This window comes from Epinephelus lanceolatus, chromosome 4 (genome assembly GCF_041903045.1).
Source record: "Epinephelus lanceolatus isolate andai-2023 chromosome 4, ASM4190304v1, whole genome shotgun sequence".
NCBI lineage: Eukaryota > Metazoa > Chordata > Actinopteri > Perciformes > Serranidae > Epinephelus > Epinephelus lanceolatus.
In genome coordinates, this window is record NC_135737.1 from 2,079,313 (window position 1) to 2,100,745 (window position 21,433).

Consider the following 21,433-nt stretch of genomic DNA (forward strand, 5'->3'; position numbering starts at 1 on the left):
GCTTGTAACCATAGCAGCCGGACCGCAGCACAGCACTGCCCAGCCCAGCGGAATTGTCCCTCCTGGCGCCCTTACAGTCAAGATGGCATTGAAGATAACAGGGCATGAAGATTAATTCATGTTGTATCGTGTCTTAAGTGGATTTAGTGGACTTAAGTGGATCATAACATATTGGGTATGGAATGAATCAGCAGATGCCCCGGTTCAAAATGAGACCAAACTGTTCTATGGATATCAGTTTTTTTTACCCACGACAAAGGCCAATATGTGGCCTGCAACAGACAGTAAGGCTTATTGTTTTTAGCCGAGTTGATTTCTCTAAAACGGCCCTTATTGACCAGTTAGGAGTGAGGAATCAGTTGTTGGTGAAGGCATCAAACTGTCAATAAAACAGCTCTTTCAGAAATTTTAAGTCATTGCAACCAGTCCTTGAGCATACAATCATGAATGCTGCACATAAAGTATGAGGCTGATTGGTTCAGTAGTTTAGCTGCACCATCTGCACTTTTGCAGATTAGCTGCCAGCAGACAGAGATAGAGACAGAGACACACACACACACACACATGCACGTTTTCAGAGATAATACACACAAGAGATCATGGGACTGAATTGTAAATACTGCATTACATTCTGGTTAGTAACAAATGGATCGATCATTTCATGGGTGAACCACTAAATAAGGTCAGTATTGGCACTGATCAAACTCCATTATTTTATTTTTTATCATTATATCCCTTTTCTTATGCTAATCAGGTGTATGCCTGCCCTCTCTCTTCAGTCTTATCCCTTTGTCACATGCTTATCATTCCTTCTGAGTTTTTCTCAGGTACACAGAAGAACCTACTCAGTTTCACTGATTTAAAAAACAAATGTGAATTTGCAATAGCTACAACTGCCATGCCAAGCGCCCTTGGGCAAAAAATTGGCCTCCAAAGGGTGGGGAACTTTCTGTCAGCAAGCAAGCAACCAAGTTATGGAGCTGCTGGCTGCAGCAAGAATGTCATGAACTACATTGTGCACCAGGACAGGATGGAGAGCTTTCCAGCCTCTCTGGAATGTGCAACTGCGACGCCAACACCAACATGTGACTGAATGCAGTTACATTCCACCTTTTTAAGACAACATTTGAAAACTGTTTGGTATCTTCATGGTTGTCACACTGTGGCTATACAATCACAACCACCCTTCAGGTAATCCCCTGCTTGATAAAAGGGATTTGACAGTAAAGTCCAGGCACCCATTTACAGTTGGAGCTGTGACAGGTCTATTATGAACAATTACAGTACACACAAAGTAGCCTTTTTTCATGTCCAAGTCATCCCTAACCAGCCCAAGCAGAGGTCAGGCCTTCTCTTTCACTCATCTTTGTGGAGTAAAGTAACTATCTGGTATGCAGAGGATGCCCTATTATCTGTCATTGCTGGGTAGAATTACCAAGTCTGACCTGGCAAAAGATTAGAGAGGCCTGCAGGTACAGAGCTGTCTCTTTGATTAGCCGACTTGCTGGCTAAAGAGTTAGACATTCCTCATCGTAACTTTCTCCTGGACCTTTTCCTTTTATTTTTCTCCAGTACCATCCACTTTCTCCGGCCTCTATTATTTACAGTATATGGAATGATAGAAGCTGTTTCAGCACGCTGTTGCCTCATCAGTCTTTCATCTCACTCCTTTGTCTTTTTTTCATCTTCTCTCTTCTACTCTCCTTTGCTTGTATTGTCTCTTGCAACCTATCTGAGTGGTTTCCTGTATGTCTAACATGCTCCGGGAGATCCCAACTCGCAAGTGTCTAAGATTCAGTCACTGTTAGAGAAGGACAAAGGATACCCTCAACTCTTTACTTTTTTCTTAGCCATTTATTTTAACAGCAAAGCTCATCTCACATTGTCACCTTTGTCAGAAGTTATTGTGTAATCCTCTCACCCTGCTTGACTTTGGTTAAGCACTGTCAGACAGGTTTGTTTATCTGTGTGGCAATTTTGTGGCAGACTGGAGTTTAACGCAGTTTATTCCCAGTGTGCATATTTTTCTGTGCTCAGTGGTGAAGAATACCATAAAAAACATATTTTGCCTATTTACAAAATATCCATCCAGTTCATTTTACTTACTAAATTAAGTTGGGTGGAGCTGCTGAAAGCAGACCTGGATCAGGTATCTGGGAGGTAGTGTTAGTTATTGTTTGTGAATTCTTGTGCAAGGAGAGTCGGTCACAATATACTGCCATCAGAAATTGTTATTTATATTGAAAGTAAATTAAAACCTAACTAGCACATTATCATTCACCGGCACAAACAAAGCCAGTCAGTAATCCCCATCACTCTCTTTCTTACACTCTGTCAGTGGATGTCAGAACAGGGCCCTGTTTCTACAAATGCACTAAAATGTTTACATTAATAAGAAAAAGAATATTTTTAACTTCTAAATGCTGCTGAAATATCTGATTTGTAAATCCAAATCATGTATGTGCCTGTTAGAACCCCTTCCCACTCACTAGTTAAAGGCTGTCTTCCTTCCATTTCCTCCTTCATAACTGAGATCATACATTCCTCCCTTACCTCTGGTCTTGTTCCCTCATCTCTCAAAACTGCTGCAACAACAACCTCAACACTCAAGAAACCTGGTGCAAATCCTAACCACCTGAATGGTTTCAAATTCACCATTTATCTCTAAAATACTTGAAGAACAGTTGCAGCTCAGGTCCACACTGAGCTCTCTACGCCTGAGAGACAACAATGTGTTTGAACAGTTTCAGTCTGTTTTTTCTCTTTTCACAGTGTGGAGATAGCCTTAAGCCCAGTTTCCACTGAGCAGTACGGTACAGTTCAGTTCAGTTCGGTACACTTTTTTCTGTTATACAGTGAGTGCTCGATGGAGCAGTGAGTGACAATAACCCCGCACACATTTAAGGTTACTGTTTGCAGAGGAAACGCTAGGGTCTATGTACCATGTCTGAAGGGTACTTTTGGTTCCCAAGGTACCATACCGAAAGTGTTTGGTGGAAACGGGGATTTAGTGAAAATCAGTAATGATCTGTTGATGGCAGCTGAATCTGGGCTTTGAACTATACTCATCCTTCTCAATCTGAGTACAGCCTACCATCTCACATAACATCCTCCTCGAGGTATTAGATTCCACTGGAATCATGGGCATCACTCTTGCCTGGTTTAGATCCGATCTCACACTCTTTTCCAGTTACTAGTGGTGTTCCTCAGGGTTCTGTCTTGGGCCCCTTCTATTCATTTCCTTCTATCTCTTGGCCATGTTTTCTTGGAAATTCAGCATCCAATTCCATTGCTACGCAGATGACACCCAGCTCTACCCATCCATCAAGCCTACTTCCACTCTTACACCCACTTCTCTTTATGACTGCTTATTGAAAAATTAAATCTTGGTTAACATGCAACTTTCTCAAACTTAATAGCAATAAAACTGAGGTTCCCCTTGTAGGTACTAAATCTGCTTTGGCTAAACCGCATAGCGTCTCTCTGACCACTGACAACTCCAAAGTCTGTCCTTCCCTTCAGGTTAAGAGTCTGTTATCTTGGTCTGTACATTGTTCTTTGAGGCACTCAATAATGACATCATGAGGCGTGAACGCTTCCAGCTGCCTCTCTGTCAGCTCCACTAAATTTGTGCTTAACTTTGGCTCTTTTGTCTATTTTGCAACTTCTAGCTAGCTAGCTGCTACTTAGCCAAGGTGAGGTTTTCAAATGTAAACATCAGTAAACTTTGAGGAAGATGGAGAAGAATGGATAACAGCTGAACTATCATGCAGCTAGTCATTGTACAGATGTTGAAAATAAACTGGACTGGAGACTTTGCTAAAGCCGGGACAGTGGCTCCTTTTCTATTTGCCATTCTAACAGAGCAGAAAACTCTAGTGAGAGAAGAAGAGGAGCGGTGTACTTTACAGTGAATAAGGACTTGTGTAACTTCAGAAATATGAGGTTCTCCCGGCCTTGCTGTGGAAAACTGCTATACTGTGCAGTGCAGTGCTGCCTGCGTTCAGGAAGAGCGACCCTGCGGCTGTCTTGTTGAGTTTAGGATGTTCTTTCCACAACCAGAAGCAATGGATTACCGGAACTATCAGGAAACATGGACAATTATGAAGCAGCAGCCAATGATGCAAGAAGATGTGTGATGATATGATGTATGATAAGATGAATGTAACTTGGTCTGTGTACACTGAACAAAAATATAAACGCAACACTTTTGTTTTTGCTCCCATTTTTCGTGAGCTGGACTCAAAGATCTAAAACTTTTTCTACATACACAAAAGACCATTTCCCTCAAATATTGTTCACAAATCTGTCTAAATCTGTGTTAGTGAGCACTTCTCCTTTGCCGAGATAATCCATCCCACCTCACAGGTGTGGCATATCAAGATGCTGATTAGACAGCATGAATATTGCACAGGTGTGCCTTAGGCTGGCCACAATAAAAGGCCACTCTGAAATGTGCAGTTTTGCTTTATTGGGGGGGTCTGGGGGGGTCAGAAAACCAGTCAGTATCTGGTGTGACCACCATTTGCCTCACGCAGTGCAGCACATCTCCTTCGCATAGAGTTGATCAGGTTGTTGATTATAGCCTGTGGTATGTTGGTCCACTCCTCTTCAATGGCTGTGCGAAGTAGCTGGATATTGGCAGGAACTGGAACACGCTGTCGTATACATCGATCCAGAGCATCTCAAACATGCTCAGTGGGTGACATGTCCGGTGAGTATGCTGGCCATGCAAGAACTGGGATGTTTTCAGCTTCCAGGAATTGTGTACAGATCCTTGCAACATGGGGCCGTGCATTATCATGCTGCAACATGAGGGGATGGTCGTGGATGAATGGCACAACAATGGGCCTCAGGATCTTGTCACGGTATCTCTGTGCATTCAAAATGCCATCAATAAAATGCACCTGTGTTCGTTGTCCATAACATACGCTTGCCCATACCATAACCCCACCGCCACCATGGGCCACTCGATCCACAACGTTGACATCAGCAAATGGCTCACCCACACGACGCCACACACGCTGTCTGCCATCTGCCCTGAACAGTGAAAACCGGGATTCATCCGTGAAGAGAACACCTCTCCAACGTGCCAGACGCCATCGAATGTGAGCATTTGCCCACTCAAGTCGGTTACGACGACGAACTGCAGTCAGGTCGAGACCCCGATGAGGATGACGAGCATGCAGATGAGCTTCCCTGAGACGGTTTCTGACAGTTTGTGCAGAAATTCTTTGGTTATGCTAACCGATTGTTGCAGCAGCTGTCCGGGTGGCTGGTCTCAGACGATCTTGGAGGTGAACATGCTGGATGTGGAGGTCCTGGGCTGGTGTGGTTACATGTGGTCTGCGGTTGTGAGGCCAGTTGGATGTACTGCCAAATTGTCTGAAACGCCTTTGGAGACGGCTTACGGTAGAGAAATGAACATTCAATTGACAGGCAACAGCTCTGGTGGACATTCCTGCAGTCAGCATGCCAATTGCACGCTCCCTCAAAACTTGCGACATCTGTGGCATTGTGCTGTGTGATAAAACTGAACATTTTAGAGTGGCCTTTTATTGTGGCCACCTCTGCAATAATCAGCATCTTGATATGCCACACCTGTGAGGTGGGATGGATTATCTCGGCAAAGGAGAAGTGCTCACTAACACAGATTTAGACAGATTTGTGAACAATATTCAAGGGAAATGGTCTTTTGTGTATGTAGAAAAAGTTTTAGATCTTTGAGTCCAGCTCACGAAAAATGGGAGCAAAAACAAAAGTGTTGCGTTTATATTTTTGTTCAGTGTACTTAAATTTACGCAATATTAATTGTCTTCACACGTTGCTTACGCTGAACAGCACCGCTACTCTTGTTCACCCTTTGGTGATATTGATTATTGCAACTGTCCTCTTTGGTTTCCCTCTCAGGTGTCTTCATAAACTCTTGTTGGTCCAGAATTCAGCTGCCTGTATCATTACTAGAACCCTCTCTATAAATCATATCACTGCCGTTCTTCAGCAGCTTCACTGGCTTCCTGTTAAATATCATAATGGGAAGACTTTGTTTCTCACCGTTAAGGCCATTCATAACCTAACCTCCTCTGTATCTGACGGAACTCCTTCATATCTACACACCCTCCAGTACTCTTAGATCCTCTTCTGCAATCCAGCTCACATCACCATCTGCCTGCTTGACTACCATGGCTTCTAGAGCCTTCAGCCATTCTGACCTTCGCCTTTGGAACTCTCTCCCCCATGACATTCACAATATTGACTCCCTTTCGACCTTTAAATCCTGTCTGAAAACACGCCTTTTTAAGCTGGCGTATTCGGTCTGATTTAATGGTGATGCACACACTGAAATTTGCACTGATGTTGATTTTATACCTAGTTTTTACTATTATGATTTTTGTCTAGTTATTTTATTAACTTATTACTATTCATAACCAATTTGTTTGACTTTATGATCTATGGATGCATCGCTGCTTGTTTTAAAATGTGTCTTGTAAGGTGTCCTTGAGTACTTTGAAAGGCACCTACAAATAAAATGCATTCTTCTTATTATTATCATTTTTTATTATAATTATTTTTATTAGGGGATCAAGCCCGAAGGGCTAAAACCCCATTGTTTTTGTCCTGTTTTATTATTAGGGTCCAGGCAGCTAAGCTGCCAGGACACTATTGTAATCCTAGGTATTCTTCTTCTTTCTTCTTTCTTCTTCTGAGGAAATCATACTTCCCATGGGTGAAAACTCACCAAACTTTGCACAAAGGTCCAGTCTCATGCCAGATATCCTCAGCTGTAAACTCAAGCCAATAGTCCTGATGGTGGCGCTACAGCAAGCATCTAAAGTTCAAAACTTTGAAAATTCAGAACAAAACTCAAACTGTAGCCCCAATACTGAAGAAACGTGTGTACATTTAAACCTATTAAAAATTATGAAGTTCATCACTGTTTTTTTTTTTTTTCAAAAACTGTAAAACTTCTTAAACCTATCTCCTCCCACAATTTTTGCTCAATTGACACCAAAGTTGCTACAGAGCATCTTCAGACTGTCCTACAAAAACTAAGTTTCTCAGATTTTTGATTGATCAAAAATTGAGCCTACAGTGCATCAAAATGTTTGACTGTAAACATATACATGCAAATTCTTGCTAAATAAATCTTCAGTGTTCATGAAAAAAGTGACAAAATTCTAGAGTCATGGTAGATGATGTGTGGAAAATTTCAGAATTTTATCTCAAAAACTGAATTTTTGACAACATTTTGAATTTTGCTCTAATGTGAACAATTGGATTCAATGTAAAAATGGCAATTTTAAACATCAGTTTTTCACTTATAGAGCAAATCAATCATTGTTACAAATAAATTACCAACATCTCCATGCTGTCTAGATGCAATATGTGTATTTTCAGATTTTTGTTTCAATAACTGAATTTTTTATATGAATATTACTCAGAAATGTTTTTGCAAATTCCGATGGTACATTGTAGAGACATTCAATTTTCATCAGTGATTGGAAGTTGTGTGCAAATGGTGCTCAAGAAATATAATGGCAATAGGCCAGATTGGGGCACCATAATGAAGGTTAGAAGAAATTTTGTTTTGAAAGGCCACCGCCCTTGCACCATATGTCAGATTGACTTGAAATTCAACACACATGTTCAGGTGAAAGGGTTCTACGAAAACCTCAAGAACCCTCAAGGTCTGCCTTCTGACATATCTCAGATTTCTGACATATCCTCCTAAGGCATAGGTCTGATTTGTACCAAACTTTGTGTGGATCATCATGGGATGAAGCTCTTCAAAAGCTTTTTGATATGTCATTGTGTTTTGATGATACTGACCAGTGACATTTAGAGGGAGCATGGCTCAGCACATTAATTGGATTTTACTCCTTAACCATTGAGCCAATCATCACAAAACTTGTGGGAAATGTCTACAGAAGTATGTGAATCATTCCCTGAAAGTTTGATTCAAATCGACTAATAAGGGGTGCTACATATGCAAAAAGTTGACATCTCATAATCAGCTAGAGATATTTGTACGAAACTTGGTTTGCATCATTTGAACATGTCTCAGTTGATGCACAAAATTTAAAAATTATTGCTTAAAAGGGGGCATGGCTTATTCCATTAAATCTAAATGTCAAGACATTTCACATTCCATACTTGAAAAAAATCATAATCAATTACCAGTGTGTCCTACATAGCTGAGAAAAGTTTGCTGCACTGCAACTTATAGTCAATTCAGAAGTCCGTCATTTTGTAGAATATCCAAAATTAATTAAGATCAATATCTCCAGAAGTCTTCATCTAAATGCAACCACAGTTGACACACATATTCTTTGGATACTAGATGTTACATGTTTCAATTGGTGTTCAGATCGGTTTAACGGTTAGCTCACAGTGATATTCATTATCTTGTTGTAATTTGTACTGTATGGACAACATTTTCTATTTCATCTCATTTTGAACCAAATGTCACCGAAATATTTGAGAATGTACCTGAAATCAGCAGAATGGTGTGAGATTTTTTTCCAGAATTTTATCACCAATGCTTTTACTGTTTTTGATATTTCATTGCTTTTTGAAGACATTGACCAATGAACTGCAGAGGGGTGTGGCTCAGCACATAACTCCACAACTTTTTGGTCAATCATCACAAACCTTTCAAGCAATGTCTTAAAAGGTACCAGGAACATATCCTGAGAGTTTCATTCAAGTTGACCTCTAGGGGGCACCACAAATGCAAAAAACGGGCTTGGGATAATACAAATCAGACTAGAAATCAGAATAGTATAGTATGTTAAATAATAATAATGAACATTGATACCATTGATACCTTCATTAAGTATTTAACTCTTCCAACATGATGCTGGGATTTAACTGTTAACTGACCTTGTATGCTTTGCTGACACCGCTGGGCTTTTTGAAATAATATTAGACAAGCAAATCTCCAAACATCATGTTTTATAGTTTTGTTTCAAGATGTAAGGACTGTTTAAGAACTTTTTCCTGTTGGATGAGTACAACACAAGACATTTATGAGGTTGTTCAAATATGGAGAAGAGGAGCAGCACCACAGAGTTTCATTTCAATTTCATCCTTAATTTGTTCTGCACATTCTCTGTCTCATCTTCCTACTTTCCCCACCCTCTTTCCCCTCCTTCTGTACCTGTTCTGTCTCTGTCCAGGTCCAGGACATGTGTTTCAGTCAGGACAGTCGCTGGGTAGCCATCAGCACTCTCCGTGGCACGACCCATGTATTTCCCGTCAACCCCTATGGTGGTGCAGCCTGTGCTCGCACGCACATGTCCCCACGGGTGGTCAACCGGATGTCTCGCTTCCAGAAGAGTGCTGGCCTGGAGGAGATTGAACAGGAACTAAACAGGGTGGCTGCGTTAGGAGGAGGAGCTGGTACAGGAGGCATAGGAGGGGGTGGCTGCATCCTAGGCGGAGGAGGTGGCATCGGGGGCCGCTGTAGCCCCATTCCTGGCCTGTCCAGCAGTCCCTCAGGGTCTCCACTGCACGGTGAGGAGCTTGGAGGGAGGACAAGGGATGATGCTGATGATGTTGCCTGTTTGCATGTCCAGGATGGCATCTCAGCAAGCATTTGCTGCATGGCAGCACAGGGGAGGTTATCTGGAGTTAACAGTGTCATAATATGACATGTTAACAATTAATAGAATGCTTAAGAAACTAAGTTTTTGCGTTTGTCAGTACGTTTTGCTTTTGTTGTTTTTTGGGTTTTTTTTTAAGATTTTTTTTGAGCATTTTTGCCTTTAATGCACAGGGCAGGTAGGTATGAACGGGGGAGAGAGAGGGGATGACAAGCAGCAAAGGGCCACAAGCTGGATTCGAACCCAGGCCGCTGCGGCAACAGCCTTGTACATGGGGCGCCTGCTCTACCACTAAGCCACCGACACCCCAGTACATTTTGTTTTTAATCCAAGAGATGGATTAATAATTGTGATTGATAAATGTTCATGATCTTGATATGAGGCAAAATACTCAACAAATATATTTATTTTGCCATTTTATTAGAGCTTAGAAGAATAGTTTAATTCTTTTTTTTTATACCACATTTGATGTATTGTAGTCGCTGTATCATGTATTGAGTTTTGAGTGGTCAGATAGCCTTTTAGTGCTATTTGTAAGCTTTTGGGCCTCGATATTACTGGCCTTCAACCTGGCTGTCAGCCATCTTTGAATGTAGTAGAATATGCTGTATCCTTATTTAGGCTGGAGATCTAAAGATGTCCACAGTAGATTCCAAGTAAATAGAGCAGTAGTAGCCATCTCCAGGGCCACATCTTGTTGTTGTCACACACACACACACACACACACACACACAGACTCACAACATAAAAACAAAACCAGCTGTCACGACTTTGTCACAGCTGGTGATCAAAACAAGCTCACAGATACTCAGTTACTAAATTCCTGACTCATAAAGTTATCATTACAAATGTGCTAGAAAACACTTGACTTCTGACACACTCAGCAGACACAGAGAGTCAGCTTTCATTTGGAGCAGTGTCTCTGGCCACCTGATAAAGAAACTTCAATACTCACTCTTGTTTTAGTTCATTTTTGATTACCAACTCCTGAGAAAAGTGTCTTGCTCTTTATCTGTTAGATGTAAATCACAGCTTTTTTTTTTTTTTTTTTTTAAGAAAGCTGAGGTTGATAAGAGCTGAGCCATACAGTGAATGTGCTGTACAACCAAAACAATAAGCCAAATTAGCAGAGAAGAGGCTAAAAATTTCTGTAGAGCGGCAGAATTTTTAACACATTAGGTAATAGAATTTGCCTCAGGCCAGCTACATCTCAGTAGCTCTTTTCCAGGGACTGTGATCTGTCTGCCACAACCTTGTCTACCCTGTTTGTCAAACAGCAGTGCAAGCTGCTCACACTGTCTGTGTGTCCCTAGTTGACATATATAAACACTGATAACACACACACATTGTGTGTCAGCTACACTGCTTGAGCCCAGAAGTATTGGTGTGAAATATCACAGTTCTCATTAGTTATGGATTTCCAAGAATATTCCTGACCTTTGATAGGTGAACTGCAGCCAGAGCAAGGTCAAGAAATTGATCAACACTTCAGAGAACCACATGCCTGAGAATTCACCAGTATATCACAGAGTGATATTCTGTGGGAAGTGTACCCCACCATGACATCAAATATGTCAGTCCACTCAAGCTTGGTTACTAGTTAAACAGTTATTTTAATGTCCTGTCTTGTGTCTGTGTTCTAGTCTAGTCTAGTCTAGTCTAGTCAGTCTAATACCTGACTGGAAAAAGCCCACTCAAAACATGTGCTCTCTCATAATCACCAGTGTGTGTAAACTGCGAGTGAAAACTGTCAAGTGCAGGAAAAGTACCATGTAGTATTGCTCTTTTCGATGGCGACTGTTATTTGGTAGCACATTCTGAATTTGCCAGTGACAATGGATTTGTTCAGGTTGACAGCATTTTGGATCATGTTTGACTGGAGCCCTTTCAGTACCATCTGTATCTCTTTTATATCTGTCATTGTTGTAAGCCATTATGGGCAATATTGAATTGACTGGATTTTTGTGTGAGCGTGATTAGTATCACAATTTGTCAGGTACTTAATCCACTAGATGGTTACTTTTCTGTGAACACATACACACACACACACACACACACATATATATATATATATATTTACAATATACATATATGTGTGTTAAAGCAGCAGTAGGTAGAAAGCCTGAAAACGGTTGATTTTTGAGTCTCATCTGAGTTAGGTTTCGTTTGTCTCCTCCCTGAGCCCCTCCTACCAGACGAGCATGCGAGTATTTTATCCTACTTGGTTCTATTTCTCCCTCTCTGGGAGCCTCGGCTCTCCCTCACCACGCAGCAGCCCTCCCCATCCCTCCCTCGCGGTCCCGCACATACTCCCGAGCCCAGCTCTCCCTCACCGTGCAGCAGCCCGCCCCATCCCTCCCTCGCGGTCCCGCACATATACCCCGAGGCTCGGCTCTCGCTCTCCCCGTGGAGAGCCCTTGGCTCCGCTCCCACGGCCAACCCTCGCGCCCTCCGGCCGGGCCCGGCCCCACCTCATCCTTCCCCTCCCTCCAGGGTTCCGGGGAACTGAGTTCTGTCTTCCTTTTTTTGGGTTTAGCCGTGTAGGCAGTTGTAGCCAATGCTGGAATAGCTATTTTACCTGGTGCACTGTTTGCCATTGCCACTTGCTCTCCCCTTCTGCCGGCGGCACAGGAACGCGCATATGCAGTAGAACAGCCAATAGGAACGCAGTGCTCTGAGCTGACCTTTGATTGGTTGATGCACATCGGCACCATGGTGAGGTGCAGAAACCTATTGTTTGTCTCAGACCACTTGATTTACATTATGCTTAGAGGATATTTTTACTCAATTATACCAAAACAATGTTGCCTACTGGAGCTTTAAGGATGGTTATATATACATATATATGTGTATATATATATATATATATATATATATATATATATATACACAGTACAGGCCAAAAGTTTGGACACACCTTCTCATTCAATGCGTTTTCTTTATTTTCATGACTATTTACATTGTAGATTCTCACTGAAGGCATCAAAACTATGAATGAACACATGTGGAGTTATGTACTTAACAAAAAAAGGTGAAATAACTGAAAACATGTTTTATATTCTAGTTTCTTCAAAATAGCCACCCTTTGCTCTGATTACTGCTTTGCACACTCTTGGCATTCTCTCCATGAGCTTCAAGAGGTAGTCACCTGAAATGGTTTTCCAACAGTCTTGAAGGAGTTCCCAGAGGTGTTTAGCACTTGTTGGCCCCTTTGCCTTCACTCTGCGGTCCAGCTCACCCCAAACCATCTCGATTGGGTTCAGGTCCGGTGACTGTGGAGGCCAGGTCATCTGCCGCAGCACTCCATCACTCTCCTTCTTGGTCAGATAGCCCTTACACAGCCTGGAGGTGTGTTTGGGGTCATTGTCCTGTTGAAAAATAAATGATGGTCCAACTAAACGCAAACCGGATGGGATGGCATGTCGCTGCAGGATGCTGTGGTAGCCATGCTGGTTCAGTGTGCCTTCAATTTTGAATAAATCCCCAACAGTGTCACCAGCAAAACACCCCCACACCATCACACCTCCTCCTCCATGCTTCACAGTGGGAACCAGGCATGTGGAATCCATCCGTTCACCTTTTCTGCGTCTCACAAAGACACGGCGGTTGGAACCAAAGATCTCAAATTTGGACTCATCAGACCAAAGCACAGATTTCCACTGGTCTAATGTCCATTCCTCGTGTTTCTTGGCCCAAACAAATCTCTTCTGCTTGTTGCCTTTCCTTAGCAGTGGTTTCCTAGCAGCTATTTGACCATGAAGGCCTGATTGGCGCAGTCTCCTCTTAACAGTTGTTCTAGAGATGGGTCTGCTGCTAGAACTCTGTGTGGCATTCATCTGGTCTCTGATCTGAGCTGCTGTTAACTTGCGATTTCTGAGGCTGGTGACTCGGATGAACTTATCCTCAGAAGCAGAGGTGACTCTTGGTCTTCCTTTCCTGGGTCGGTCCTCATGTGTGCCAGTTTCGTTGTAGCGCTTGATGGTTTTTGCGACTCCACTTGGGGACACATTTAAAGTTTTTGCAATTTTCCGGACTGACTGACCTTCATTTCTTAAAGTAATGATGGCCACTCATTTTTCTTTAGTTAGCTGATTGGTTCTTGCCATAATATGAATTTTAACAGTTGTCCAATAGGGCTGTCGGCTGTGTATTAACCTGACTTCTGCACAACACAACTGATGGTCCCAACCCCATTGATAAAGCAAGAAATTCCACTAATTAACCCTGATAAGGCACACCTGTGAAGTGGAAACCATTTCAGGTGACTACCTCTTGAAGCTCATGGAGAGAATGCCAAGAGTGTGCAAAGCAGTAATCAGAGCAAAGGGTGGCTATTTTGAAGAAACTAGAATATAAAACATGTTTTCAGTTATTTCACCTTTTTTTGTTAAGTACATAACTCCACATGTGTTCATTCATAGTTTTGATGCCTTCAGTGAGAATCTACAATGTAAATAGTCATGAAAATAAAGAAAACGCATTGAATGAGAAGGTGTGTCCAAACTTTTGGCCTGTACTGTATATATATATATATATATATATATATATATATATATATATGTATATACAGTACAGGCCAAAAGTTGTGGCCTGTTTATGGACATATTGGATATAAGCAAAAAAAATACCATGTATCCTGTATATGTACACACACACACACACACACACACACAGGCTTGCATGATTGCTTCCTCTCTTCATCATGTTTTCCTTGTCTAGATTCAGACCCCTTTGTAACCCCTGTACTAAAATACGCACACACACACACACACTCTCTCTCTCTCTCTCTCTCTCTCTCTCTCCTCCACACTACAAAAAATAGACCATCAAAAATGGATGTCTGACATTGGAGAGTCATCGCTCTGCTACGATGAGAGACAGAGAGGGACAGAAACATCAAAGTGGGGTAGGTGGTGAAAGTGAGTGAACAAAGTAATGAGGTGCAATTGAGGAGAATGAAGGAGAGGTAGAACAGGGGAAATAAAGGAGGAGCATTGCAGAGAGGGAGAGAAAGATACATTTGTAGTAGCAGCAGCGCTGAAAGCTAGGGTCTTGGAGAGCATGGTCGTAAATCACACTTTAGTTTCAAAACAGAGCATTAGGGCTACCTGTCAACAATTAGTCCTCACAGTGATACCTTATTGAGTGTGTGTGTGTGCATGTGTACATTTGAAGAAGATAAACTATCTACATCTGGTATCATTTTCTTCTGGTAAAATACATAAAGGAGCAGGTCGGCATAAAATACTTTAATTCGAGTTGCACTGAAGTATTTGCTTGACTCCTCAGAAGAAACTGAAGGTTTGCATATTAATATTTTAGGTAACACTTTATATTAAGGTGTGTTAATTAATGCGTAATAAGCACTAATTAACAGTTAATAAACACTTATAAGACAGAATAAGATGTTTATTACCATTAATAAGACTATAAGTGTTAAGTCTAAGCATAATTAACACAGTTATTATTGCATATAGGAGCATTATAAGCACTTAATAGAAACTTGATAACAGTTTATAAAGCTATCCTAAATATTAATTAATAAGATGTCTATTTACATTAATTATGATTTATAAGGGTCAATTATAGAACAATAACCACATTTATTACTGGTTTATAAGACACTATAAGACCCTATCAGATTAAATTAATAAGGTGTTATTAATAGTTAATAATGATCCTTTGCAGCTACCGGATCTAAAGTGGGAACAGTGTCGTATAAAGGTTAATAAATTATTAACATGCTCTCAGGGCTCGAAACTAACGGTGTCCCGACGTCCCGGGGACTATAAAAATTGCTACTGGGACAAAAAAGATGATGTATCTGGGACAATTCTGGGACAGCAAAAAAAACAAGTCAAAGCAATATCAAAATGGGTGTTATTTACAACGTCATTACGTATGGGTATCTGAATGTCGCATTTGTCGCTTAAATAATTTCAGTAAAAACTTATAAACAGCAAAAATACAGTGGCTTTTGCTGCACCTGATCTGGCTCCACACGTGCACGCGTGCACACACACAGAACTCAACTCGTTGCATGATGGTCACGCTGGGTGCCACTCGCCAGCTATGCTTGCCATTCCACATCAGAGCACAGAACCTAGCAATGCTGAGATGGTTGAAAAAACTGATGCAAGCTCCACCAGTGCCGCTCCAGTTGGAGTAGAATGCTACACTTGGCTTCGGGACTCTGAAGACGATGTTTCATCTGTTTCTGCCCCTGTGGTAAGTTAGTTTGTTAAAGTAGGCTATAGGCTAACGTTAGCTTGTTGATTTTTAGCTAGTTCTAGTTCTTTGCGATAGCTAACACTAGCAACCAAGCTAATCATGTACATGATGGCCTTACAAAGTTATAAAATGTGACTGTGGGTTCTAAATTTTGATGTTTATGATAATGACGGTAACGTTACAGTTAATCAGAAGAGGTGTAACAGTTATTCGGTTCAGTCAGTAATAATTAGGCTAGCAACTTTAGCTACAGAGATGAAGGTCATACATGAACTAGCAGCCAGTCATGTTTTCTAAATTTCCTCAAGGTAAGCTCCTGGAGGGTGCCGCTAGAAATAGATTCGGGAGCTAAGTGCATCGCTAATGACGTTCTGTGTGAGTTAAAGTGAGTGAAATGTGTGTGAAGATGCATATGGTTGAGATACAAGAGTGACAGTAAATGTGTGAAGCAGGATGAGCAGATTTAATGTGTTAGGAGCATTGATGAGCTGTGTGTTATGTTGAGCAGGCTAATGGATATAGGCTGTGTCATGTTCATGCTAACTCCTGCTGATTTGCTAACGCCATAGCCTGACTTCCTTCCTCTCTGTCAGTAAAATTAAAGGAGCGTTTAATACATTTTTGCAATTGAAGTTTGTGTCAGGCTCAGTGTGTAAGTATTTTATTGTCAGTCTTGTGAAACCATTGTGAGAGTAATTCAGTACTAGGCTGTGGATTAAAAACAAGCGAAGTTAGTTGTGTTCATGGGTTTAATTCTGAGCCTTCTCTTTCAGAGGGATGGGCTGACATTGCAGATGGTGTCAGATGGACTGCAGAAGATGACCCTGGCTCTTGTAGCCATGCAGGTAAACAAAATAAACTCCCTAGAGAGGATTTAATATGCTATGGTGTATGTTTAGCAATCGTGACAGTGAAAGTTTTTTTTCCTTCTGTATTTCAGACAGTCCCAGGTCAGCATCTGAAGCAGTTCCTAGATGAAGTGGGACCTTTTCCCGGAAACACCTTCTCTGGTGTAAAACTCAACAGGAAACAAGTGGATGATGATGACTTCCACAAAGTGAAAGATAAACTAATCATTGGCCTTCGTGACAACCTCACCACACGATTTGGCAATCTTGATAAGGGTGTCTTGAAGGCCGCTGCCACCATGTATGACCTAAGCAACTGGCCTGAAGACATCACTGACCTGGCCACCTTTGGCCTGGCTGATGTTGAGACTTTTGTCACTCACTTTCAGAAAACTGATGGGTTACAGGGAGGTTTCTGGAACACTATATTCACGAACAGTCAGTCTAAGTAACAAAACTTTTGAAAAAGCCAAATGAACTCAGATCTGTCATTTTTTTAGAACTCAACTATTAGGGTTTCAATCCTTTTTTCCTGTTTCTGACAATAGTGGTTGCATTAAAAATCAATATGAAAAGGAAATATGTCCTTATGTTGTGTTTTCACCACCATTGGTAGGCTGAATTCTCATCACGAGTGAATAAAGCAGCTAACTCTGAATCAATCTGCTCAAATTTTTAAGTTCAGATAACTCATGTTTGTCTTAGTATGCCATTTTGAGGAAATGAGATTCCCATGATCCTTTGCTAAAGAAAATAATAACATACTAGAGTGAAAAGAACGCATCAGAATTCTTTAATGTTGAAATAATGATTGATATCTGGATGTTGCAATAGGTGCATAAATAATAGAACTATTAACTTCAGTGAGTGCATAAGGTCAACAAGACACTGTTCCCACTTTAGATCCAGTAGCTGCAAAGATGCATTATGAGCTGTTAATAAGTGCATATTAATAGTTTATTAACCTTTATACGACACTGTCACAGCATTTATTAACCGTAATATGGTATTTATATTAACTTTTTATAGTCTCATTAATGTTAATAAACACCTTATTAATTTCATCTTATAAGGTCTTATAGTGTCTATAAACCAGTAATAAATGTGGTTATTATTCTATAATTAACCCTTATAAATTATGATTAATGTAAATATACATCTTATTAATATTTAGTGTCGGTTTATAAACTGTTACCAAAGTTTCTATTAAGTGCTTATAATGCTCCTATAAGCAATAATAACTCGGTCAGTTGTGCTGTAATAAACACTTAGTCTAGTCTTATTAATGTTAATGAGCATATTATATCATCTTATAAGACGATATAATATGCTCATTAACTGTTAATTTGTGCTTATTAAGCATTAATTAGCGGTTATTACAGTACCTTAGTCAACAAGAAACTAGTCGGTTTCACACTGCTTTCTTAACACAAAGCTCCTCACTGTGTGACCTACGAGTGAATCATTTTTCTTTTCTTTGTGTTCCTATGGTGTAACAATTTATATAGTTTCTAGCACTTTGTAAGTTCAAAATGTTAACGATGGACTATGCAGTTTTATTTCTGTCTGGTGCATATATGCGTTTTTTCTGGGAGAATTTAATTGATAATAAATTAGACCTTTCACACAAGCTCCTGCACCAAAAGAAGATTGTCATCATCATAATCATCAAGAGCAAGCATATAATCCCATGGTGCAAACCATAAAGTGCCAAAAAGTGCATGTTGCAGGTCATTATCAGTTCACCAGTGAGATCTCTGTGGGCCAAGATCATGTAGCCTACATCAGGTCTCTGTGTGTCTGTCATTTTATGGATATTTGCTCCAAGACATCCTGCTGTATTTAAATTTAGAAATCCATCCCCCTCCACCACTACCGCTGCCACCAGCATTGATAAAAACTCTTAATTTGTGCAATTTTCACATGCAAACACACTGAGTCACATCTGCTTTTTTGTCTGATTTCCGTCTGTTTTTGCAAGCCGGGTGTGAATTTTGGGCAGTGAAGGCAGTTTTTATAGGCTGGCAGAAAGCAGCAGGGTGAGGCAAGCCGGGGCAGGGCCACCTAGCCACAACAGCTGCTCTGTGATTGTCGCCAGCGTGGACAACGTTGATTTTTGGGAAGGAACTGTAGAAAAGTACACATCCGTCTTAAAGCTGCCGGCCCAGGCCACCGGCAAGACTAAAAATAGAGGCTGCAATTGGCCGTCTTCTTGTTACTGTTAAAATCTGGAATGGCTATTTACGTCCCTGAATGCAGTACCCCCGCCCCCCTTTTTTTTTTTAACCAAAGCCTTTCCTCTGTGTGATCGATGTATTGTCATTTGAGGCAATGACCTATAATGTGACCATTCCACACTGTAAAATGTGGTTTGTCTGCGCCCCAGCACATACAAGGCTTGATTAGTAAGTGCAGTTTCTTTGCACAGGGCAGAGGTTATTGAGGCTATACCAGGCTTATGGCAGCCACTGCAGAGTTTTATTATTCAGATGCTTTTTAGATCCAACCACAGTTTTTGATCACTCTAAAAACAACATGATCACAATAGTTTTAAAACCATCATTGATTTTTTTTCATTTGATCTGTGTTCATATTTCTTTGTGAAGTGTTGTACTTTGCCCTCTAGTGCAGTAGATGGAGATGTGGCTGTTATCTACTGATAAGGGGTCAGTTTTTCTACTTTCAGAATGAAATTCATGAAACTGGTCCGCTTTCCCCTTTTCTGCGACACTCATGACAGTTATGACCTGGTGTGCATTTTTTAACATGCGTGGGTGCCTTTTGTGTGTATACACAGCTCTGGTCGTACACTTTCCAACCATAAAACATCAACACGAGGCTATTAGTCAGTGCAACAGATTTGTTTCCTCACCGAGCAGAAGCCATGGTGGTCCGATCACTGGGCCATCTGGGCCCTGGCGCTGGTTCACAGAGAAAGGGGGAGGCAAAAAACAAGGTGTGACGGGAAACTGTTAATTCACTTGTTGATAAAGGGATACTTCCTTTCTGCTATTAGAGGCTGACGGCTTGCTTATTTGGGTTTGGACTTTTGTTTTATCTCGCCTCCCTGCTCCTCCAGCGCTCCCCTTCATCAGTCATCGTCCTGTGGTGAAAAAACACCAACTCTCTGCTGAGGTCGATGCCAAGGAAACATTACTTCATAACTGCTGGTGTGTAACATGTATGTATGTGACCTTACTGTGACCCTGCTTTTGACAGTATTGGTACTTTAAGTTAAACAGTTACAGACAAAAGTTGAATATGTCAAAAGCTCTGTTTCACACAGATAGTAGATGGTTTTAACAGAGAAAGTTAGCATGTTAAAATGTGTAAACAGTATGAAACAGTAAGATAGATGACTTTTCCAGATTCCAGTCATCATGATGAGCTGTCTGACTTGGATCAGTGTATAGCCTGAGACTGAGCTATCCAGCATTCGAAAAGCTACCGCAGGCCCACATGTTCATCATGGTTTTCTTTACTTTAACATCGCTCTTTAATTTAAACTTTTTTCTTACTTCTACATCCCATTATAGTTGCTTTGATGTTGCTACTGTAGCCTCACCCAGGTAACCACAGCATGGTCAGCAATGACACAACCCCCAACCCAAAACTGAAATGGGCAATAAGAAAAAAAATCAAACAATCAAATTGAGGAAGCTCACGTGATACAATCTGAATGTCTTTTTCTGGCTGATCCAGAAACTTAAATATCTACTCCATTATGTTGATGCAAAGATTATTTAAAATTACAGTATTACATTTAAGTATTCCCTCTCATTAATTTGAAACAACAGCCAAATACAACCAGATATATTGTTGTCATGTTTTTGTATTGGCACTCTGTAGGCATTCACACAGTTGGTACAGTTATCTAAAAAGTAAAGGCAGAACAACAGAACACACAAGTATTCAAGTTTCCAGATGTAGCTTTGAATTTCTCTTGTGACAATACATTCCATTGTTTCTGTCCATAGTTCAATAATTACATCTTCACATCTGTAAAATAAAGTAATTGTTCTCGTGCTCAGGTAAAATATCTTTTACTGGTTAAATGGAAGATTTGCATTTTTATTCAACATCAGATCACTGAAATGACATTTCAGAGTGAGAATACAAACATTGTCAGGTTGTCCCCAGCTAAACAAAGTCAGTAGTTTGTCCAAATTTGTGCTGTGTATAGCTCAGCTCAGAAGAGATCATACTGAGTAAAGGCAGAGGGGTCAGAGTGACTGCCTCTCTTTGACCCTGTCCTTCGTCTGGCACTCCTGCCTGATGGATTTCAGACTCTTATTTCACTGACAACATTGCTTTCTTTTCTTAATCTGTGGACAACTGTGTTGTGGTATTGCATCTCGGTGGGATGCTCCAAAATCATTAATCATCTAAATCATTAATAATGAAGAATATATAAACAATAGGTCATGGACTTTTACATTAAAGCTTGGCAGCAGTTTTTAGTACTGTGTTTTAGTACTGCAGTTGTCCTCTGTGTGGCGCTGTGTGGTCAGGTTTCCCAGCAGTTTGGAGAGGGAGGAGCAGAGCAGCCAGGCCGCACAAACAGAGAGGAAAGGACTTGAAAAGCTTGAGTTGTGCTGCAAGGGTTTTGCTTTGATACAATCTAACAACAAAGAAAGTGCAGGTTGATTTCTCTGGCTTTTTAAATGAATGGTCACTTCCTCCACCTAAAACAACTTGCAGCTCTCCTTTGGATTTAGTTTTTGGAAGAGGCAGCCGAACATGTTGCTG

General features: G+C 40.9%; 2 protein-coding genes across 9 annotated transcripts in view; both read left to right on the forward strand.

The window, feature by feature from the left end:
* Nucleotides 1-21,433, forward strand: part of bcas3 (BCAS3 microtubule associated cell migration factor) — an 877,760-nt gene that overhangs the window by 226,137 nt on the left and 630,190 nt on the right. For all 8 annotated transcript variants that reach the window (XM_078166843.1, XM_078166844.1, XM_078166849.1 and 5 more), the window contains exon 15: nt 9,180-9,516. In XM_078166843.1, the coding sequence (XP_078022969.1) occupies nt 9,180-9,516 (337 nt within the window). The remainder of the gene's footprint in view (nt 1-9,179; nt 9,517-21,433) is intronic.
* Nucleotides 14,258-17,756, forward strand: LOC144462714 (uncharacterized). The gene is made up of 2 exons (XM_078166850.1): nt 14,258-16,681; nt 16,777-17,756. Exons 1-2 carry the CDS (start codon nt 16,580-16,582, stop codon nt 17,134-17,136), a joined length of 462 nt encoding a protein of 153 aa, XP_078022976.1. The 5' UTR covers nt 14,258-16,579; the 3' UTR covers nt 17,137-17,756.

Excerpts from the sequence above, each read along its gene's own strand:
- LOC144462714 (XM_078166850.1), top strand. The coding sequence starts at position 16,580 with ATGGGTTTAATTCTGAGCCTTCTCTTTCAGAGGGATGGGCTGACATTG. Across the intron at positions 16,682-16,776 it reads TGGCTCTTGTAGCCATGCAG|ACAGTCCCAGGTCAGCATCT; the intron begins GTAAACAAAATA and ends TCTGTATTTCAG.